Source organism: Drosophila santomea, chromosome 3L (assembly GCF_016746245.2).
Source record: "Drosophila santomea strain STO CAGO 1482 chromosome 3L, Prin_Dsan_1.1, whole genome shotgun sequence".
NCBI lineage: Eukaryota > Metazoa > Arthropoda > Insecta > Diptera > Drosophilidae > Drosophila > Drosophila santomea.
In genome coordinates, this window is record NC_053018.2 from 16,139,525 (window position 1) to 16,157,617 (window position 18,093).

General features: G+C 39.1%; 1 protein-coding gene across 2 annotated transcripts; it reads left to right on the forward strand.

The window, feature by feature from the left end:
• Window positions 1-167: 167 nt before the first annotated feature.
• LOC120448461 lies at window positions 168-18,054 on the forward strand. 2 transcript variants are annotated; one of them, XM_039630480.2, is made up of 7 exons: window positions 168-741; window positions 7,118-7,203; window positions 15,931-16,093; window positions 16,161-16,268; window positions 16,337-16,501; window positions 16,563-16,663; window positions 16,886-18,054. In XM_039630480.2, the coding sequence occupies exons 3-7, from the start codon at window positions 15,979-15,981 to the stop codon at window positions 17,345-17,347; spliced, it is 951 nt and encodes a 316-aa protein (XP_039486414.1). In that variant the 5' UTR covers window positions 168-741; window positions 7,118-7,203; window positions 15,931-15,978; the 3' UTR covers window positions 17,348-18,054. The 2 variants fall into 2 exon arrangements, with proteins under 2 accessions (XP_039486414.1, XP_039486412.1); XM_039630478.2 differs by lacking the exon at window positions 7,118-7,203 and having other exon boundaries at window positions 169-741; window positions 16,886-18,053.
• The last annotated feature ends 39 nt before the right edge of the window (window positions 18,055-18,093 follow it).

The following is an 18,093-nucleotide window of genomic DNA, read 5'->3' on the forward strand; positions in this document are numbered from 1 at the left end:
ATTCCCGTAGAAATATTTATCCTAAGATGCAAATTTTGAAATCCCGCCAGATTTGTCGTGAAAATAGTCAGATGTCCAACGCGCTAGTGCGTTTCTCACAAGTGCGCTGCGCTAGGCTCGGACTTAAAAGCTTTTCGGCCAGGTGAACTTGACGGCAAGGTACGAAAAGTAACTGCTACTCAGTCGCCGATATATCGCCGCGCTGGCCGCATTAAAATCCGAGCTACGGACTTCGCTGTTTCGCCTCTTGTACGTGGGCTAACTTAAAACAAAAGTGGCTTGCGCAGCCGGCGCGCCTTGAAAGTGTGTGTGTGCTTGTTAAAAAATAGTGTTAGTTATTGGAGAGCTATGTAAATCAGTTAGGAGCAGTGTGGAAAGTGCATTATGAATATATTTATTTCCAAGGCTAAAAGTGTTAAACGTTAACTCCCAGAAATGCACACACGCATACCAATGCAAGCGAAAAGTTAAAGCGACGATCATTCATTACTGCCTCCTCTTCTTCTTCCTCATCTGCTCTTTGCGCCGTGTTTCGCTTACCTGTCAAATCGCGCGTGTATTAGTGGGCTCCATCGCTCCCTCTCATTCGCTCTCTTTCGATTTGCACATGCAAAAAGGCAGCAGCAGCAAAAACAACAACAACATTAACTCCGTCTGAGAGCTTTAAAGCCGAAGTTCTTGACGCAGACGTCGGTGGCAGCAGCGCGGCAGCAGCGCAGCGGCAGCGAACAACTCGTACAGGTTTGTTGGCATTTTTTTCACATTGGCTTTTGATTTTTGTTTACCTCTGATTGGAATGGCAATTCGCACTGGTTGGACTGTAAATATTGTCTCATATGTGTGTCTCATATATCGCAACCGCTTACCACGCACAGAATCGAATCGGATTGCTTCGTAGCTGCAAATTCTTAAAAGACGATCAAATTTGCATGTCGAATTTGACCAATTGCTAAAACTGTACGAAATAAATAGGTTCTAGTGTTCTCTGTTAAATAAATAAATAAAATAGTCAATAGGTAATTGTTTGGAATTTTCCAGTTTAAAGCGTAGTGCACTACCTAGAATATATTATTTCCTTAGTTTTACGATTAAAAGTCTATTTATCACATCTTTGGAATGTTCATCTTATTCTATCTGTTTACTTTCACATTCTCCAGCTTGTGGGATAAGATTTCGTATCTAAAAAACGTGATTCAGACAAGATTAATACAGTAAGAATGCGAAGTTGTTGCACGATAACAATGTATTTTTAAGATCTATACAGGCAATCTACTTATTCATTGATTTCCTTTGTTTCACTTATTTTACTGCAAAAATCAAAAAAATACTATAAAAATACATTTTAGCTTTATACTCCAATCTTTGTGTGACATTTTTATACAAGAGTTACTTTCAAAACGTGCAATTAGTTTTGTAATTACTCAATCTTATCAACCCATGGTTGCATTTCAAATAATAAAATGAACTTGTTCAAGCCAGTAATTTCCTGCGGCATATATTATTTTCCCACCAACATATCCCCGTTTGGCTTATCAACAGGGCTCATTAAAAATTCCGAAAAAGAGTTGCAACTTCGGGGCACTGCAATACGCGGCGCAGAAGTCAAAAGTCTCGCCTTGAAATCTGCTTGCTAATTTATTTGCCAAGCTCCAACGCAGCTCTTTGAAAAGCTAAACACAAAAATATGTATAAAAATAATTATGCCAGCGGCAGCAACAACATTGGCAAGTAAAACAGTTTAAATGACTTTCAGTCACGGCAGCTCAGCAGGTGTTGGCTATAAGGTAAATCTGGGGAATGGGCACTGGACTTCAACTTAAATATGCAAACTTTTTCCGCGCTTGGAGAACATTCGCAAATTCTGATAAGAGTTCCCCCCAAGTGTAAAACCTAATTAGCAAATGTTGTGAGGCAATTAAACCAAATTACAGTTCTTCTTCTTGCCCGTGTTGCAAGTAGAAAAGCAAGTTGAAAGCAAAAGCAAAAACAACAACAAATTTGTCACAAGCTGTCGCAGTGCGGTTTTGCACTTAATTAAGGGGCAAAAAAAAGCGAGTCGTGAAATTAAAAATAAAACTTTAACTGCCTTCTAACGCAAGAAATTTGTTTAGAAATTCCAAGTACATGTTTGGGAGCTCAATAATTAAATATATGCTACGACTCCTTCTTAAAGTAGTAAATGTGTGCTTACAATTTTTGTAATGAATATTCTACAACCCAAAAAAGTCTGAAATGTGTGATAATTGAATAAGGGTTAAGAAGTTGGGTCAATAACTCCATGTGCTGATGTCATAAGGTAAAAAAACATCGAGAACAATAACTAGCAAATCAGTAATAGCACACAAAAGCCCTTTTCTGGAGTCTAAAAAAACTAAGAAAATTGCTCTGAAGCTCTGAAAGATAAATCCCTTAACTTGAAGTATATTTCCTGGTTACTGTCGTGTGTGCTTTTTAGCAATCTTTGCCTGCCATCAGAGCGAGCAGCCAAGCGAAAGATTGACAAACTATATTTACGACTCCCTTCTGATGATCTGAGGCAAATGATGACAATCTGACACGCAAGGGAATCCATTACAATTCGTTCTCGCAGATAAGAGCTTCTGGCCAACTCGACAACAAAGGCAGCAACCTGCCACATTTAGATACTCGTCTGACGAACTGACCTCAAATTTAATTACCAACTTGGCCTTTTTGGCCAACCGAAATGTGGGTGCAGCGCAGCCCATGTGACCTAATCCTGACCGAGTTGACCTATTAAGCGGACGAAAAGTAAAGTCAGGGAAGTCAGGGAAGAGAAATGAGGACATTCGAGGTGGGATATGGCCACGTAAAATTATCTGTGGCCCAAAGTAAGCAAAAGAGTTGGCCTGCTCAATGAACGCTTTATTTCTAGCCAAGCGTTTTACGTGCTCATAAAACTGGGATACTAAAAAGTTTCTGAGGCACGACAGAGTTGTGCCATTGGGTCTATTTTAGGGACACTATTTTATGTATTGCACCCCCAAGAGCAAATAAAATAATAAACAATCGAAGTTGGCAACGTGAAAGGAATACGAAAGGGTTCGCTTGATATACAATGGAAATCTTGTTTAATTAAGGAAGATATACTCAAGTCTTGATTGAGGAACATCTCTTCTAAGAAGTTATAGTCAACAGAATTGCATAAACTTATATTTCTGATGGACATAATTAAATACCAGACTCAAGATTGGAGATAACTATTTTCTATATAGAAAAGGTTGACATATCTTCGGTTTTTTAGATACTCGTATCTAATGTGTATTGTAAATTATGTAACTGGTTTGAGGAAAAACATCAAAACAGAAAAAAGTGTTTATTAGTCATGATCATTAATTCTCCATCCGTGATTCCCATACAAGCAAACATAAAGCCATTTCAAATTTACTTGCAGAGAAATAGGTATCTGCTAGTGACACGGTGACAAATCCTGTTACATCAAAGGTGATAACTATGATCAAGTATATGCATACATATTCTACCACGTTTTCTTATGGGCTTTTTACAAGACTCGGCTTTTCTTAGCCCTGGCACGCGTTTTCTACGAATGATTTTCCAATGTTTTCATTTGGTTTCATCTTTCTTTTCCGATTCGTGGTGGTCACGTTTGGTCTTCGTCTTATCTCTCAAGTTACTTATCAAGTTTTGAGGAGTGGTTCGGTAAATGGTTTTAATATGCAAATTGGTTTATATGAAACTGGTTAAAGTTGAAGTCGAGGAAGAATATCGTTATTATTTAATGTTTTTTATACTTCTTGGAGGTATTAGAAGCTTTTTCATTACCTAAATTAATTTAAAGAGTGGCTGCATTATATTTTACTGGTAATACAAATAATTTATTTTTATTTTGTGTGTATGAATATATTATATCTAACTTAAGTACAAACCTGTGGCTCATTCCCCATCGAAATGAAAACTCGGTCAAAACTCCACAGGCAAAACATTTCTCCTCTCAATTTCTTCTAACTGCATTACCAAATAAATTTCGTTTTCAATGCCCGAAAATTTGAAGAAAAACAAAAAGGAAAACCGGTTTTAACATACGCACACACGCACACACGCATATAAGAAAAGGTATTCCATCTACCAAAAAACCAAAATCCAAAGTGAAAAGTAGGTGACGTCAAGCACCGTTATGTCTTAAAAACCGAAAACTGGTCGTTGGTATTGTTCTTCTTCTTATTGGCTTTGTTGCACAGAGAAAAAAATTTAGCACACATTTTACATACTTTACATATAAAAAATAGGAAACAAGTTCAAAGGAGTAAAATTTCTTTTTGGTCCGAATTTCCTATATAAGATATTTTTAAACACTAACTTAAGATAGGAAAACCAATGCACGTTCCTCATTAGATTTATAAAAACCTGCTTTTTAAATGTTGCATGTTCCAAAATGTGATAGTTAACGAATATATATGTTAGCTTTTTCTCTATAAACAGACTGAAAAAGTAAACATGCATGCGTGTTAAAGAATTTTTGTTTGTTGTTTGGCGACCACGCCTATCGGATTTTTCAACTTTACATAATGTGGGCAGGGCGGCGGCTGTCGCATGGGGCGGGCGACGGGGGGCGTGGCAGTGGGAAATGAGAAATGGGGAGCTTTGGTTGAGTGGCCAAATAGCGTTGGATACAACAGCAGCAACTGCGCAGACGCAGCAGCAGCCGCAACAACAACAACTGGCGACGTCACACTTGCGTGGTCAGCTTTTCGTGCATTGCGAAGAGCGAGAGAGGAAGTCGGTTAGAAGGAGAAAGGTATAAAGATAGGGTTAGCAGGCAACAAGCCTTGGTTATTGAACAGTGGGCCAGCACTAGCTATATTAAATCACTTTAATATGTTCTTTTGTTAATTTTACAGTGCAACATGTTTAGAGTTTCTAGAACTGGAATAAAAATAAATGTTAGCAAATATTACAGCAACATTCAGTGCCCTAAGAAAATCTTTTAGTCTCCAATGCAGTTCCACAGTAAAACTGCACTGTCTGTGCACTCGACTTCACGGTCAATCTAAACTTTGGCTTGTCTTATGCAAATGTACTTATTGCATTCCCCATTACAAGTGTTCTATGCCTGTCTCTTTCCAGCTTTCTTGCTCTCACGTTCGCACACTTTGAATGCGTAATTAAGTGTTCTTTTAATTGAGTTTGCAATGGATTGCTTCATCTTTCAAAGGGCCCATTCCCTACAAATTAGCGGCATAAGTCTGGTTGTTATTTTTCTTATTTCGCTGCATTTTAATTGAAATTTATGCAGCTATTTAAGTGCGCTGCTCTCGTTTTTTGGACGGAGGATGTGGTTCAGCGAGTCTTTTGTTAGGGTTTTGCGTAAACTTTGATTACATGAATCCATTTTCCGTTCTATATGCTGTTTGAATGCACGAGAGGGGCAGAACCCACCGCATTGATTCGTTTCGAAATTGAAACTGCTTTTGGCGTTGTCAAACAGGAAATTAGATGAAAAGTGAGCTGCGGCAGACGGAAGCTTTTCCAATTAATCGGGGTGAGGCTTCCAGCGAAAGTGCAGCACTTAACTTTTTTTCCAATCGCTGGTAACTCAACTTAATAGACTGCCAAAATATTGGTTTCTGGCTTGGAAACATTTCAAAAAAGTTGAAATGTAAATCATGAACAGAACATTTACTGGCCATCTAGGACAATTAAAAATTCTATAACTGGTTCCATTTTTTAAACATATCTGAGGGATAAGAAGTTATTCCAAATATGGAAAAATCATTTTCAAGTTTCTATTCGCTTCTAGCTTACTGTTTGATTGCATATTTAATTCTTAATGAATCCAATAAAATAGTTCTTAAAACACAACCAATTTTATAGCATTGCTACAAACCCTCATTTGAAATGTGCACTTCCGTTTTCCATTTTAACTAAAATTATACCTCGCATGTTGATCAGAAGTAAGTTTTCTAAGTCATTTAGGTAATGATGATTTAATTTTAATGCTTCCCTTATCATTTATAAGCATGCAACGTTAAGAATGTATGTACGTTCATTTAATTTGAAATTATCATAAATTTAATTTCGTATATACTTTATGTTCTAAATAATTTGATAAGATTTGAATGACTTCGGATTGAAATCGTCCATAAATCTGCCGTTGCATATGTAAGACAATCAATTTTCATTGAATTTATGAAGCTTTCATTACGAAATTTGCCTTTTCCCGAAATTGAACGACAATTTTGGAATTCTTTTTTGGGTGGTTTCCAATTGCTCAATCAAAATTGCTTGAGAGGTCAAGACTAAATGCTCCAACTTGCATAACACACACAACAACTCACACAAAGAGACCACAAGAAACGACAACAATTTGCTCGCCTAGTTTTCCGCTTTTGTTTGGGGGTCAATTATAATTCATGTGAACTGCAAGTCTCTAATTAAAGTGTTTTTTTTTGCCCAACACTGTGGAAAAGACGCACGAGGAAATTAGAAAGCCATCAGCGAAGCTATTTCGAATCGTTTGGATGCCTGTCAACTTTCGGTTGGGTTTTTAAGTACTTTTGATTGCGTTTCACCCATTGTCACGCCGCCGACTAACGTGATTCACGCATCTTAGTGGCAGGGGCGGAGAGGCGTGCGGTTGCGAGGGGGTTCCAGGTTCCATTAACTACTGTCACTGCTGCGCAAGTGGCATACAAATTTTGTTGAAATTTTCTTGCTCGACTCTCCGGGTCTCTGGGGTAATTGTCATGCAATTTTAACTCGGCGATTCCAGGCACGATGGCCGATCCCCTTCCCCTTCCCCTTCTATGATAAGAGTTTAAGTAATTGTTGCTGTAGTCGATGTTGATGCAAAGGTTGTTAGTGAAGTTGCGTTTTAAGCTTATCTTTTAATTAGAGGAAGTGATTAACGGCGGTCGATTGTAAGCGAAATTGTTATTACTTGGTGTGACTTAATTGATTTAATAGCTCATTTTCTTAATAGCCTGGTTAAACCGCGTTTGTTGAAATGTAAATACCCAATGCAAATATTTAACCACATATGAGCCAATGAAGTACTGACAAATCCCACTGACTCATTGGTTTTTCTTTATTGCAAACAACTCCATTCTAATCTCTGATTTGTATTTGCTGCACCTTTCAGAAGGGGAAACTCCTTGAGCCATGGCTTGTAGCAGAAGGAAAATAAAAGTTTTGCTAGTTGAAATGGATTTATAAAATTAGTTAAAAGTAAGTATTTGGCGGAGAATCCAGTTCTATAGTTTTAACATTTGCCAGTTTGTTATCAGTCACTTTTCCACGCTTTTCATATGAATATTTTTAGTGTTTTCTTTACCGAGAATCCGAGATATTTGCCGAATCAGCTTTGATGCCACTCCAAAGAAGGTTCCCCACTCTTCGGCTTCATAAAAATTCGCGGTCAAGGTTGTTAACCTGAACCGCGCCCGCCTCGGTCTTGTATTTCTCAATTCTCATTCTTTTTAATTTAAACGCATTTTTATGCACAAGGGGCAAATGAAATGAAAAGAAACTGGTCTCGCTACATAATAAAGTTGTAAAATTATGTATACGCCGCGTGGTTCTCGTTGAAAATAAGAAACTTTGCAGAAGAAGAAATGCTTTTCCTTAAAACAAAGCAAAATATATATATAGAGCCCAAAACCAGAAAGCATTTTTCGTATTGTACTTCGGCATCTCCATTCAACTTTAACAAATTGCATAATGTAAATTATCATTATTGACACAATACACCCTTGATCTCTGCGAGTGCTGAACAAAACAATCATAAATAAATGAATGAACGAGCGAGAGACAACAGCAGCCGGTTCAATAACTGCCAACTGGAATGAGGCAGAAATTAAATTACATTAAAAGGGCAGCGGCCAAAAGACGATCGGCAATACTCGCATGACTCAACCGAAAGATACATCTTAAATATGCCCATCTATTCAATGCCCATTTAATCGAGCTAGAAATTCTCAAGTTTCGATTGAAGTATTTGCGGCGGCCTCATTAGAGGCTTTTCTTTTCGCTAACCTTTGGCTTCATCAACCCTTCATTACAGACAATGAAAACTTGTTTTTCAACAATATCTGCGACTGATTAGCTTTATGTTAATTCCATTTTGATGTGGGAGTCTGTGTATGTAAAAATGTATCTGCACTTGAGGGAAACTTGTCTAGTAGTCAATTGTTGAGTGGGATGCTTGGCGAAATTTATGAATACTTTGGCTATGAAATATTTTTATCACTCTACACGCTCTGTTATGCGTCTCTCGACCTTTTCTTTTTATGCGGAATAACTTTCATTAATTATGTTAGAAAGCCCTCCCTTAGGTCACCTAAAAAGTTTATTGCTCCCCTCGCTTAATTGCACCTGCTTCTATGGAAGTCCGCTTTGACGTGCTTTTGATTGTTAATTAGTTGGCCGAAACGTTTGCCTATTTAATTAGTCGACCAAAAAAAGTCTGAGCCCTGGCAACAGCATTTTCATTTTGCATTTTGCAATCGCAATCACAATCACAATCACAGTCGCCTTTTGAGATGAGCAGCGCACGTGATTTATCAACTGCATCGCTGGGCACTTTTCGCCTGGAAACCCAAACCCAAAACCAAATCCAGACACACTTGAGTGCCAGTTGGCCATTCATCCATCTGAGCAGTTTATGGAGCCTCTGGGAGCCGATGGTACCAGGCGTTTCGGTTCTGTTCTGTTTATTTATTGGCGTGGAGTTGCAAGTGTCGAATTATTCTGATAAAGCTGAAGAAGGTCTGTGTTGCTGTATAGTAAATTGAAGCGAATAAATAAGGGGTTGGTGTGTTTAGTGAACTTATATTTAGCATAACACACAACTAATAGGTATCTAAAAAAAAAGCAAGGCTCTGAAAATACTTTTTCATTATCAAATAAGTTATTTAAATGTCGAGTGTTCATACTTGCAAATCACTCCTTTCTATCTTTCTTTTTCCCTTTAACATATGGTTCTAATATTGTAATATGTTACTGTGATGAGCAAAGCAAGTATGCTAACCACTAAATAATACTTTCTTCGTGTCCAGTTTTAGCCAGCGGCTTTGCTTTAGGCCGAATTAAGCGAAATAAATGGCAATTACTTCTGGAGAATCTCCTCGTGCTTTTCACTATCCACATAAATCCCATGGCTTCCGCTTTTTCTGGACTATAAATCGCCTTCCAGCCAGATAACGGGCCATCTTTGGGAGTTGGCTAGTTAGTTAGTTAGTTAGTTAGTTAGTTGGCAACGCCTTGGGGCGTGTGAGCGGCACGCAGAATTATTAACTGACAGCGGCAGCCATTAACAATGTGCACACACATGCACATGAGTCGTTCTTGCAACATCAGCAGCAAGAACCGCGTGAGTTGCGGCATCACGCACAGAGAAAAATATGTTCAGCAGTTATGAAATTTATATTTAAAACATATAGTTAAAGAGAATTCAGTAGAATAGAATTTAGCCATTAAAACATACTATATTGTGTGTTCAAAAGAGTAAACTCAAAATGATATTAACAGTTATCTAAAATACTTCAAATGTTAAGCAAGTATTATTTTCAATGAAGTTTTTCACTGTTACACCTGGATTATTTCTAATCTATGATAAGATGTTGAGGAATAAAGAGGTGCACTAATATTTTCCTTATCAGCATGGGACCAGCATGGTTTTTTTTCAGTGCAGCAGCAACAGCATCAGCCGCTGGCTCGTTGCACTTTCCATTTGCCAATTCAGTGAGCCGCAAGCTGCAAGCCGCTCCATTCTACTATCATCTTGGACCGGCGATGCATCGTCCCCGATGCATTGGCTACTTTAGCTAATGACTTTATTGAATCGACCGAGGCATATCCCCGTTCCAATCCCCGATTCCCGATCCCCAGCCCCAGCTCCTCAATCTGTTCGGTTCTGTTGACTCTGCGTGTGACTTTTGCCGTATCATGCGAGAAATTAGCACAAGCAAATTAAATGAATAGACGACAATGGGCCATCATCATTATACGAGTAGAGAACGTGCTAGTCTCGCCTTGGGTGGCAATTCAAGCAGATCAAATTGTGTTACCATGGAAGTGAAGACTTTCAAATGGGCGGGTAGTGGCGAAACTGCGCTTTATTATAAATTAATTTAAGATATATCAAATTTTATGCAAAATAGTGAGTTTATGGAAATTTGTATTTATTTTGTTCTAATTTATGGTATATATGTTACATGAGCAAGTTAAAGTTAATCAATCGTATGGAGTGGAATGGTAACTTGTTTATAAATACTCGTAGTTACATTTCGTCTACTATATCAGCATTGAATTTCCAATTAAGCCGTACGTGAATATGCAACAAAATCATAAATTGTTTTTTGAAACCCTGTTTACAACCCGACTCACTTGACTTGTAACGAAGCTGAGTTAATGCGTAAAACGTTGGAACATGCTTGTTTAGACAATAAACATTCGAGCTTACCCCGAACTGAGACTTAAACCTAAGACTTAACTAAACATGCCCCAAGCCATGCCCCTTTGTCCCCTCGCCCCCGCCCACCTCCCCCTTTTTGTTGCCTGCCTCACAGCAATTATGCTTAATTGTTTGACACGGCCAAGAAGAAAAGATGGTTAACCGTTTCATGTAAAATGCAGCACATGTATGTAAATAACGATTTTGTCCATGCAGCAACATAACAACGACGACATGGGTGGTGGCATTAAAATATGATGGGGGCTGGGATGATGAAAGCGATGGAACGAAGAGGGGCACAAAGTGGGGCACCAACAGCTGGCCACAGAGCAAATTGTTCTCAGTGTTGGGACCAGAGACGCCTTCCCACTTTTCCCTTCCTTTTCCTCTGCCTAATGACAATGCCTGACACACATATGAAAAGCGGTTGGGAAACGGGAGGACTTTGTGGGTTGGCTAGTCGCCATTGGCTACACAATACCAAAATTTATTTGCTACTTATTTAGAATTAAATATACACATTAAATCCAGAGAATATAGTAATTATATGGTGTAAATTTATACGATGATGATACTTGTTAATGTTTCGCGGATAAATGGGATTTTATTTGTTTCTTTCTTGTAACAAATTATTTCTGATTTAAATGGCTAGTTCTTTTTCAGTGTAAGGGATGGCTAGCAACTTTTCGAGGGCGTTGGCAGTTTGATTGTTGTTTGCACAACTTGTCGCACTTGCAACATGCTGCACGCTTGTCATAACGATAGATAAATACTAACTGAAAAGTATAGAAAAAGAAGCAGAAAACCGCTGACAGTTTACTGAACTACTTATGCTTGAGTGCGACCGAAAGAGATCGCACCATATAGATAGCGTATAGGGCTTTTGTTAGACAAAAACTTTCACCCAAAAAAAAAAAACAAAAAAAGAAATGAAGTGTTTAAAGAAGCGGCAACCAAGTAAAAGTTTTTCACAATTCACCGAGACGTGAAAATCTTCCGCCAAGCGACCGGGAAATAGGGATCCAGATGGAGACAGCGAACGGGAGCTTCCGTTGGTAGCCCGAAGTCAAATGTGTTAACCACAAATCAAACAAGAACGGCAATTATGAAGCCAGCAACCAGGAACGATGACAACAGAGATGAAAACAGCTTGAGCCAACATATTTCCATTTCTTAAAACAAGTCTGACCCATTTCCAAGACCTATCTTTTTTTTCTTTCTCCAAGTTATAAATGGGATTGCTGGAGTCTGGGAATCAGTCTTTTACCCAGAAAGTGGAGCTTCTTAAATAGCTTTTAGATCTTGTGTTCAAACGGAAATTAAATACATATGTGTTTCTTTTTCACTTCCGCTAACATATCTTATTTCCTACTTTTCCTTATTTCTTAAATCTATTTAAGACGAGAAATGGCTGTGCCTAGATAGCCAAGTAATTACAAATAACTGGTATCTTAAAAAGCACAAATGCAAATATAATTAATGACAAGTACAACACAAAATAGCGAAGCACCTACAATTTGCACATCTTTAATTTTCCATCCCACTAACGGTTAGGAAAAGTTCGTTTATCCAACCCCAATTTAATTTGCGAAAATAACCCCAAATTTCGTTAGCCGTCTGTTCCGTCACTCAATTAAGACAAGTTCTAACCTCACTTGACTTTGGCTTGCCAAGTGTATTTACTACCCCAAAAAAAAAGAGGAGCCGCTGGCCAAATTAAATTTCCACTGTGCCCAATTTTACACAGTTTTCCAAGGCAACGGCGCAAACTTTTCCTCAGCTGTTGTGGCCTGTTTTGCACTTTGCCATGGCAACAAGTGCGCCCAAACATAAACAAAAGGAGGAAAATACGGTACGGAAAACTCTTCACTCGCGTTGCCAACTAACTACGATTCAGAACGTGGTATCTGATCTACAGACTTGTGAATATCCCTTTCAACATTTTATATTATATATGTAATCAATTTGCTAATATATTTATTTTAGTTTTAATGATTTTTCTTATAATTAGAAGTAAGCTTGGTTGTTCAAAGAATATTTTTAGCTTCTAAGCAAGTTTTGCATTAGTAAACACATCATTATTCTTAGATCCAGAGATGGTAACCACCTATTCCACGGTATTAAAATCAAACAATATTTCCACAGCGATTGGGGGGAAAATCAATAGCAGAAAGGTGGGCTATGCAGGTGAGGAAATGTGAGTCGAGGGGTGGAAAGGTGAGGGGCAGCAGGAGAGAGTCCGCGACACGTTTTTCCATTTGATTTGCAGACCTGCGAGTCGATCCCCGTCCAGTTGGGCCGACAAATTGAAGTAAATTTCCTGTCTGGGTTCCTCGACCGGCTGACTCGCTCCCACTGGTGACCCAATTTCCGCGGAAAAGCGACTTTTCATTAGTCTAAGTTCCCTTTTATTTGGGTTGCGCTACGCTGGCCCTAAGTCTGGAAAAATTGGCACTTTTGTTGGTTAAGTGAGTGAGGCTAATGGGTCTCGGGTCTTGGTTCTGGAGTGGATTGGTCTGGACAGAAGGTTTTTTTTAGAAGGTTGTTGGCCTTTCTTTTCCCTTGTGATCTGCGTTAAATTGCTTTATTTGCCTGGATTTCCTTTCCCAACTTAATTGATTTCCCTCGGTTGAGATGCTAATGGAGCTACGGGTTGAACTTTAAGTTTGCAGTTGTGTCAGAGATAAGTCGAAACGGGGTGACTAAGTCGCGATTAATGACTGCCAAGCACGGCAATTGACGGTGCTGCTTTCGTGTTAAGTCAAAATGCCTTGATGGTTGTTGTAATAAAAAGTAGCACATTTGTGGATACATGCAATATGTGAATATATAAATAGGAACAGGGCTTACCATAAATAATAGTAATGCTATCTTGCATATAAGAAAATTTCTTAATAAAATATTTTTTCAATTTTATGTTAGATAAACTAAATCTAGCACCTTTCTAGGTACTTATCTCTCCAAGTTACTTTCGCAAATTACAGTTTTGATTCATGGGGTTTGCTCTATGCCCGAAGATCGACAGATCTGGTGGGTTTCCACCACTCAAAGTGGCAGCCTCATGATTTTTAGGAATTCTCCATTTACTGCAAACTTATTAATATTGAGACGTGATATCACACTCTACTATTTAATTCAATGTTTCCCCTTTTTCTTTTTCTCATTTTTCTAACAATGAACTCCTTAGACTATACTTTCATGTAAAAAGTATTGTCAGGTTTTTCCGACATTATCTGACAGTTTCGTAAAGGCTTACTAATAATATATACACATATTTTATGGTAGTTCAATTGTGGCTTTGAAAAACACTGTACTCTCCTGACACTAACGCACGGTGTGTAAATCATATAAGCATATGCACACCACCTCTGAATCACGCTCTTAGCCGGGCAATCGAAATGGCCCAGAGCTTTTTAACTCAGTCGCCGGTTGCAAACACCGCTTTGGGCCTTTTCTCCACCTTTTCGACCACCTACACACGATCCCCGATGTGATGGCCACAAAACGAGGATGGAGCGAAAATAAAAGAAGCCACGCGACGAGTCTTGTGGGCGATCGGCAGGGAAATGGATGGGATTATATGGGTTGGGAAATTTATGCAAGTTGAAGATCGTGACACAATTGAGAAGAGTTCATTCCATTGACTTTGACTTGGCCTGGCTGTGCCTCTTGATTTGGCTTTTAGCTGGGCTGCGGCCCAAGATTGCATCTTGAGGTTGGCTGCCATTTGTTAGTCGCACAACAAAGTTGCAAAATGAATGAGGATTACATACAGAACTTGGGAGAATAACTAGAACCGGAAAAATCACCAAATAAGCCAGATATTCGGTATTCACTCTTTATATTAGTGGCAATAGGTAACTCTATCATATAATTACATTTTCTAAAACTCAACAATAAATAAAGATATTATGGCATGGGATTTGCCCAATTCCCTAGCAGCGAAGAACCATTCTTTGCGGCTTTTCGAGATCTTCGTTCCAATTCGGCGAGCAAAGTCAAGCCTTCCTCTTGGCCAACTTTCGAGCCAAGAGGCAGAACCATTCGCGGCATTCGTTGGGGTAATTCAAGACGGGCGGCACACATTCCCCTCCCTCAGACTCGCCTTTCTGCATTTACCGCTAAGAGCAACAAACAGTGTCTGGCAGGCATCGTCAGAATCGGAGTCTCTACTCCAATTCAGTTGCCCAGTTGCTTAGGTGAGGCAACCTCATCTCGGATTCATTTGGATTTCTTGGGCAGAGGGTGTCTCCAATCTCCAGTTTCTGTTTTCTGGCATTTCAATGCGCGCTGCGATCTCTTGCCGTCTCTGATCTCTCGACTTGAGGACTCTCGACTTACTTGCAAGTGATACTAGTGATGCCATTACGAGGGGAGTGTGGTATGAGTGGCTCATTGAGAAGGTTGCTAAGTTTATTAGCATGAAGGTAGCAGACATTCACCGTCAAGATCTGCCGTAGATATACCTATATTGAGAGGATTCCAAATGACAATTGATGATTGTAAAGTAGGTTTGCATATGTACACTGTGGTTATGCAAAACGAGGTACTAAGGAACTATATAAAATTTGGTATTTCTTATTAACTAACTCACTAGCAATAGCTTCCGTTTTTAAATGGATTGATTAATTTAATAAGGTGTGATTTTTGAATGGATTCTTTAATCATATTTTCAATTAATTGTGCTCAATTATTTATTAATTATTTATAGTATTCCATTACCACATAATCTTCAATTTGCAGTTTTTCCATTTAAATCGAATTACCTAAACGTTTAGTTCTTAAAAAGAGTATCTGCCCTGTTTATATCATTAGACCAATTGTCATTTTAAAGCTATTTTTGCACGCGGTCTTTAATAGCTCATCAATTAGCTGAAAGCTGTCAAAAAATAACTGGCATTCCTCGTGTAAAACATGCCTTTGGTGGTAGATATAGATACTCGAGAAAAATTGTGTAATAGCATTTTAATCACATGTAAGAGGAATTTGGTTTGCTGCTGAAATCGGCTTACGGAAAACAAGCAAACTGGCAAACTGAGAAAAACTCAATCGAGAGCTTGTGTGTATCTTTTGGATACAGATACAGATACGAGTGCGACCTACACAAAGATAGATATTTCTCGGCGTAAGCATTATTTTTTCTTGGCCTTTTTTATGCAATCTCAAGGTCGGCGGCAAGTAGCTCTTTATGTATGAATGGGATCTAATTGTTCGTGAGGAGCCAAAGTGCTCGAATGGGTGGGGATATGGCATGTATGACATGTGGGTGGTTCCACCATAAGTACATTTGCTAATGCATGTAAGGAGATTTTCGGGGAACAGCTAAGCTACTTTGTCGTCGTGCTCGCTTTTCAGATGCGCTTGACAATGACATTTTCTTTCGTTTGGGCTCGCAAATGTGGCTCAAAGTCAATAGACATTTGACACAATTTGGCAGAATGATTATTTAAACAAGTGTCTGTAGTAGAATGCTAACGTCTGTTCATTTTTTTTCTTTTCAGCTCGTTGGATCTCAATTGCATTGTTATCGTTATGCTGTACAGTAAAACATGGCAAAGTCGACACTTTATGCTGCTGGGGTGACCTGTCTGGGCTTTGTTTGCTTCGCCTTGGCATCTGTGGCCATTGGCATACCCATTTGGGGTTACTACGATAGTCCATCGGGTGAGTGCCCACTGTATTTGCACTTTAATTTGAGTAATCTAATTTAATTTCGTTTCTAAATTCACAGGCGGCTATGACTTCGATCGAGGTTATTTCGGACCGTTTAAGGTCTGCAAGCAATTGACGTATAATCGCGAGAAATGCGGCAACGACGTGTCTAAGTTTAGGTTAAGCAGTAAGTACACTCAGCCGCTTTAATTTATATTAATTAATTATTAATATATTCATACTTTTCCCTTGCAGATGCAGTTTTTGTCAGTGGACTCTTGGCCATTGGCAGCTCAGCTGTGCTGGGCATCTTCTGCATTCTGTCGGTCATTCAACACGCGATGATCTCATCCAGGGAGAAGGTGGTTATGCCCTACACAACTCTAGTGATAGTGAAGTTAATGTTGGCATTGCTGGGCGGTGAGTGCAGATGGGTTTCGCTAAGAACGATAAATGTTATTTAATTTATATATATTTCCAGGTGTACTGGCCATCATTGCGACGGTTTTGTTTGCTCTGCAAATTGACGAGCAGGAACGCTTTGGCTTCAAGATATCGCGGGGCATTTCCTTCTATATACAGGTGATTAATGGAGTTGTTGGAACAATGACCAGGCGAACTTAAATACATTTATGTGGTCGATGATGGATTCAGAACCAAACTTTTTAGCAAAATTTCGCATAGCATTCATATTTATTATTACTAAGCATAAGAGCTGGTATTAAAAGTAGGAATGATTTATATCCAATTCACTCTTTTATACTATCATAATACTATACAAACCACTTTCAATTACTTTTACAGATTGTGGCGATTGTTTTGACCGTTTCGCTGTTCGTGGCCGCCCTGTACGATGTTATCTACTCGCGCAGCCCCGGCGGAGATCCCACAATGGCGCTGGATGCCTCATCTCCGGGCAGCGCCACCACGTTCAACAATCCGGGCTTCAAGGAGCCGCGCAGTCGCAACGGCGTCTCGGTGACGGACGCATCCGGAAAGCCCTACAGCGGAATCCGGAATGGAGCGGGAACGGCGGGCAGTGTGGCCTCCATGAGCACCACGGTGACCAGTGTCTCCAATGGCTCCACCCTCGACTCGGTCACACGCTCGCCACTGCGATCGAGTCTGAAGAAGCCGAGACCCCGGCCGGATCCAACGTTAGGCATTCAAAATCCCGGATATTCCGGATCCGGAAGTTCGCCACCCATGCGGCGCAACGGAAGTGTGAAGAAAGTCCGAATTCAGACGCACAGCACCGAGGTGTAAAATGGTTTCAACCAACTAGAGTTAAGCCCTTCAACAAGCAGCAAACGAAAAAAAGAGTAAAACAAAAAAATATACAAAGACTGTGTACAGTAGCGAACAAGACACAAAGAAATGTTAAGATGGGAAAGATGTAGTTGTTAGTTGTCCCTCATTAATTAATTGATAGTTTGCAACTGAAAATTGAGAATTCTTTTCATTTGTCTTCCAACAAGGATGCATTAAGTTCAATCGGCTGAGGCCGAAAAAGTTCTGTTTCGTAAGCAACGGTTTCCGTCCACGGGCAAGGCAAGAGTATTTAATTCGAATTGAAAGTCCCCAAAAGTATTTCAGTTTCTATATACGAGTACCTCCCCAAGTGCCCTTAAGACCCGCCCCAGTCCCGTGCACTTTGGAAAGAATTATCTAGAGAAAGAAATCCCTGGAACACCAACCTACAAATATAAATAATTTGCAATATTCTTATTTAACGGAAAAGAAGTAAACGTAAGCATTATAAAGCTACATTTGTAAAATACATTAAACAAAATACATCAAAATGACACAAATTGTTATTTATAATTAAGTTTAAGTCAAGGCGTACTTGAGCGACTTTCAATTAAATTTGATAATTGTATGTTATTGTTAGCAATACTTTAAAATAAACGCGTTAATCAAGCTAATTGAATAATAATTGTTGCTCTAAGATTTCACTATAAAAGACACTTAGATTTATTGCTAAGCTTGTTTGTTTAGTTTTTTGTAATTTA

Excerpts from the sequence above, each read along its gene's own strand:
- LOC120448461 (XM_039630480.2), top strand. The coding sequence starts at position 15,979 with ATGGCAAAGTCGACACTTTATGCTGCTGGGGTGACCTGTCTGGGCTTT. Across the intron at positions 16,094-16,160 it reads TTACTACGATAGTCCATCGG|GCGGCTATGACTTCGATCGA; the intron begins GTGAGTGCCCAC and ends CTAAATTCACAG. Across the intron at positions 16,502-16,562 it reads AATGTTGGCATTGCTGGGCG|GTGTACTGGCCATCATTGCG; the intron begins GTGAGTGCAGAT and ends ATATATTTCCAG.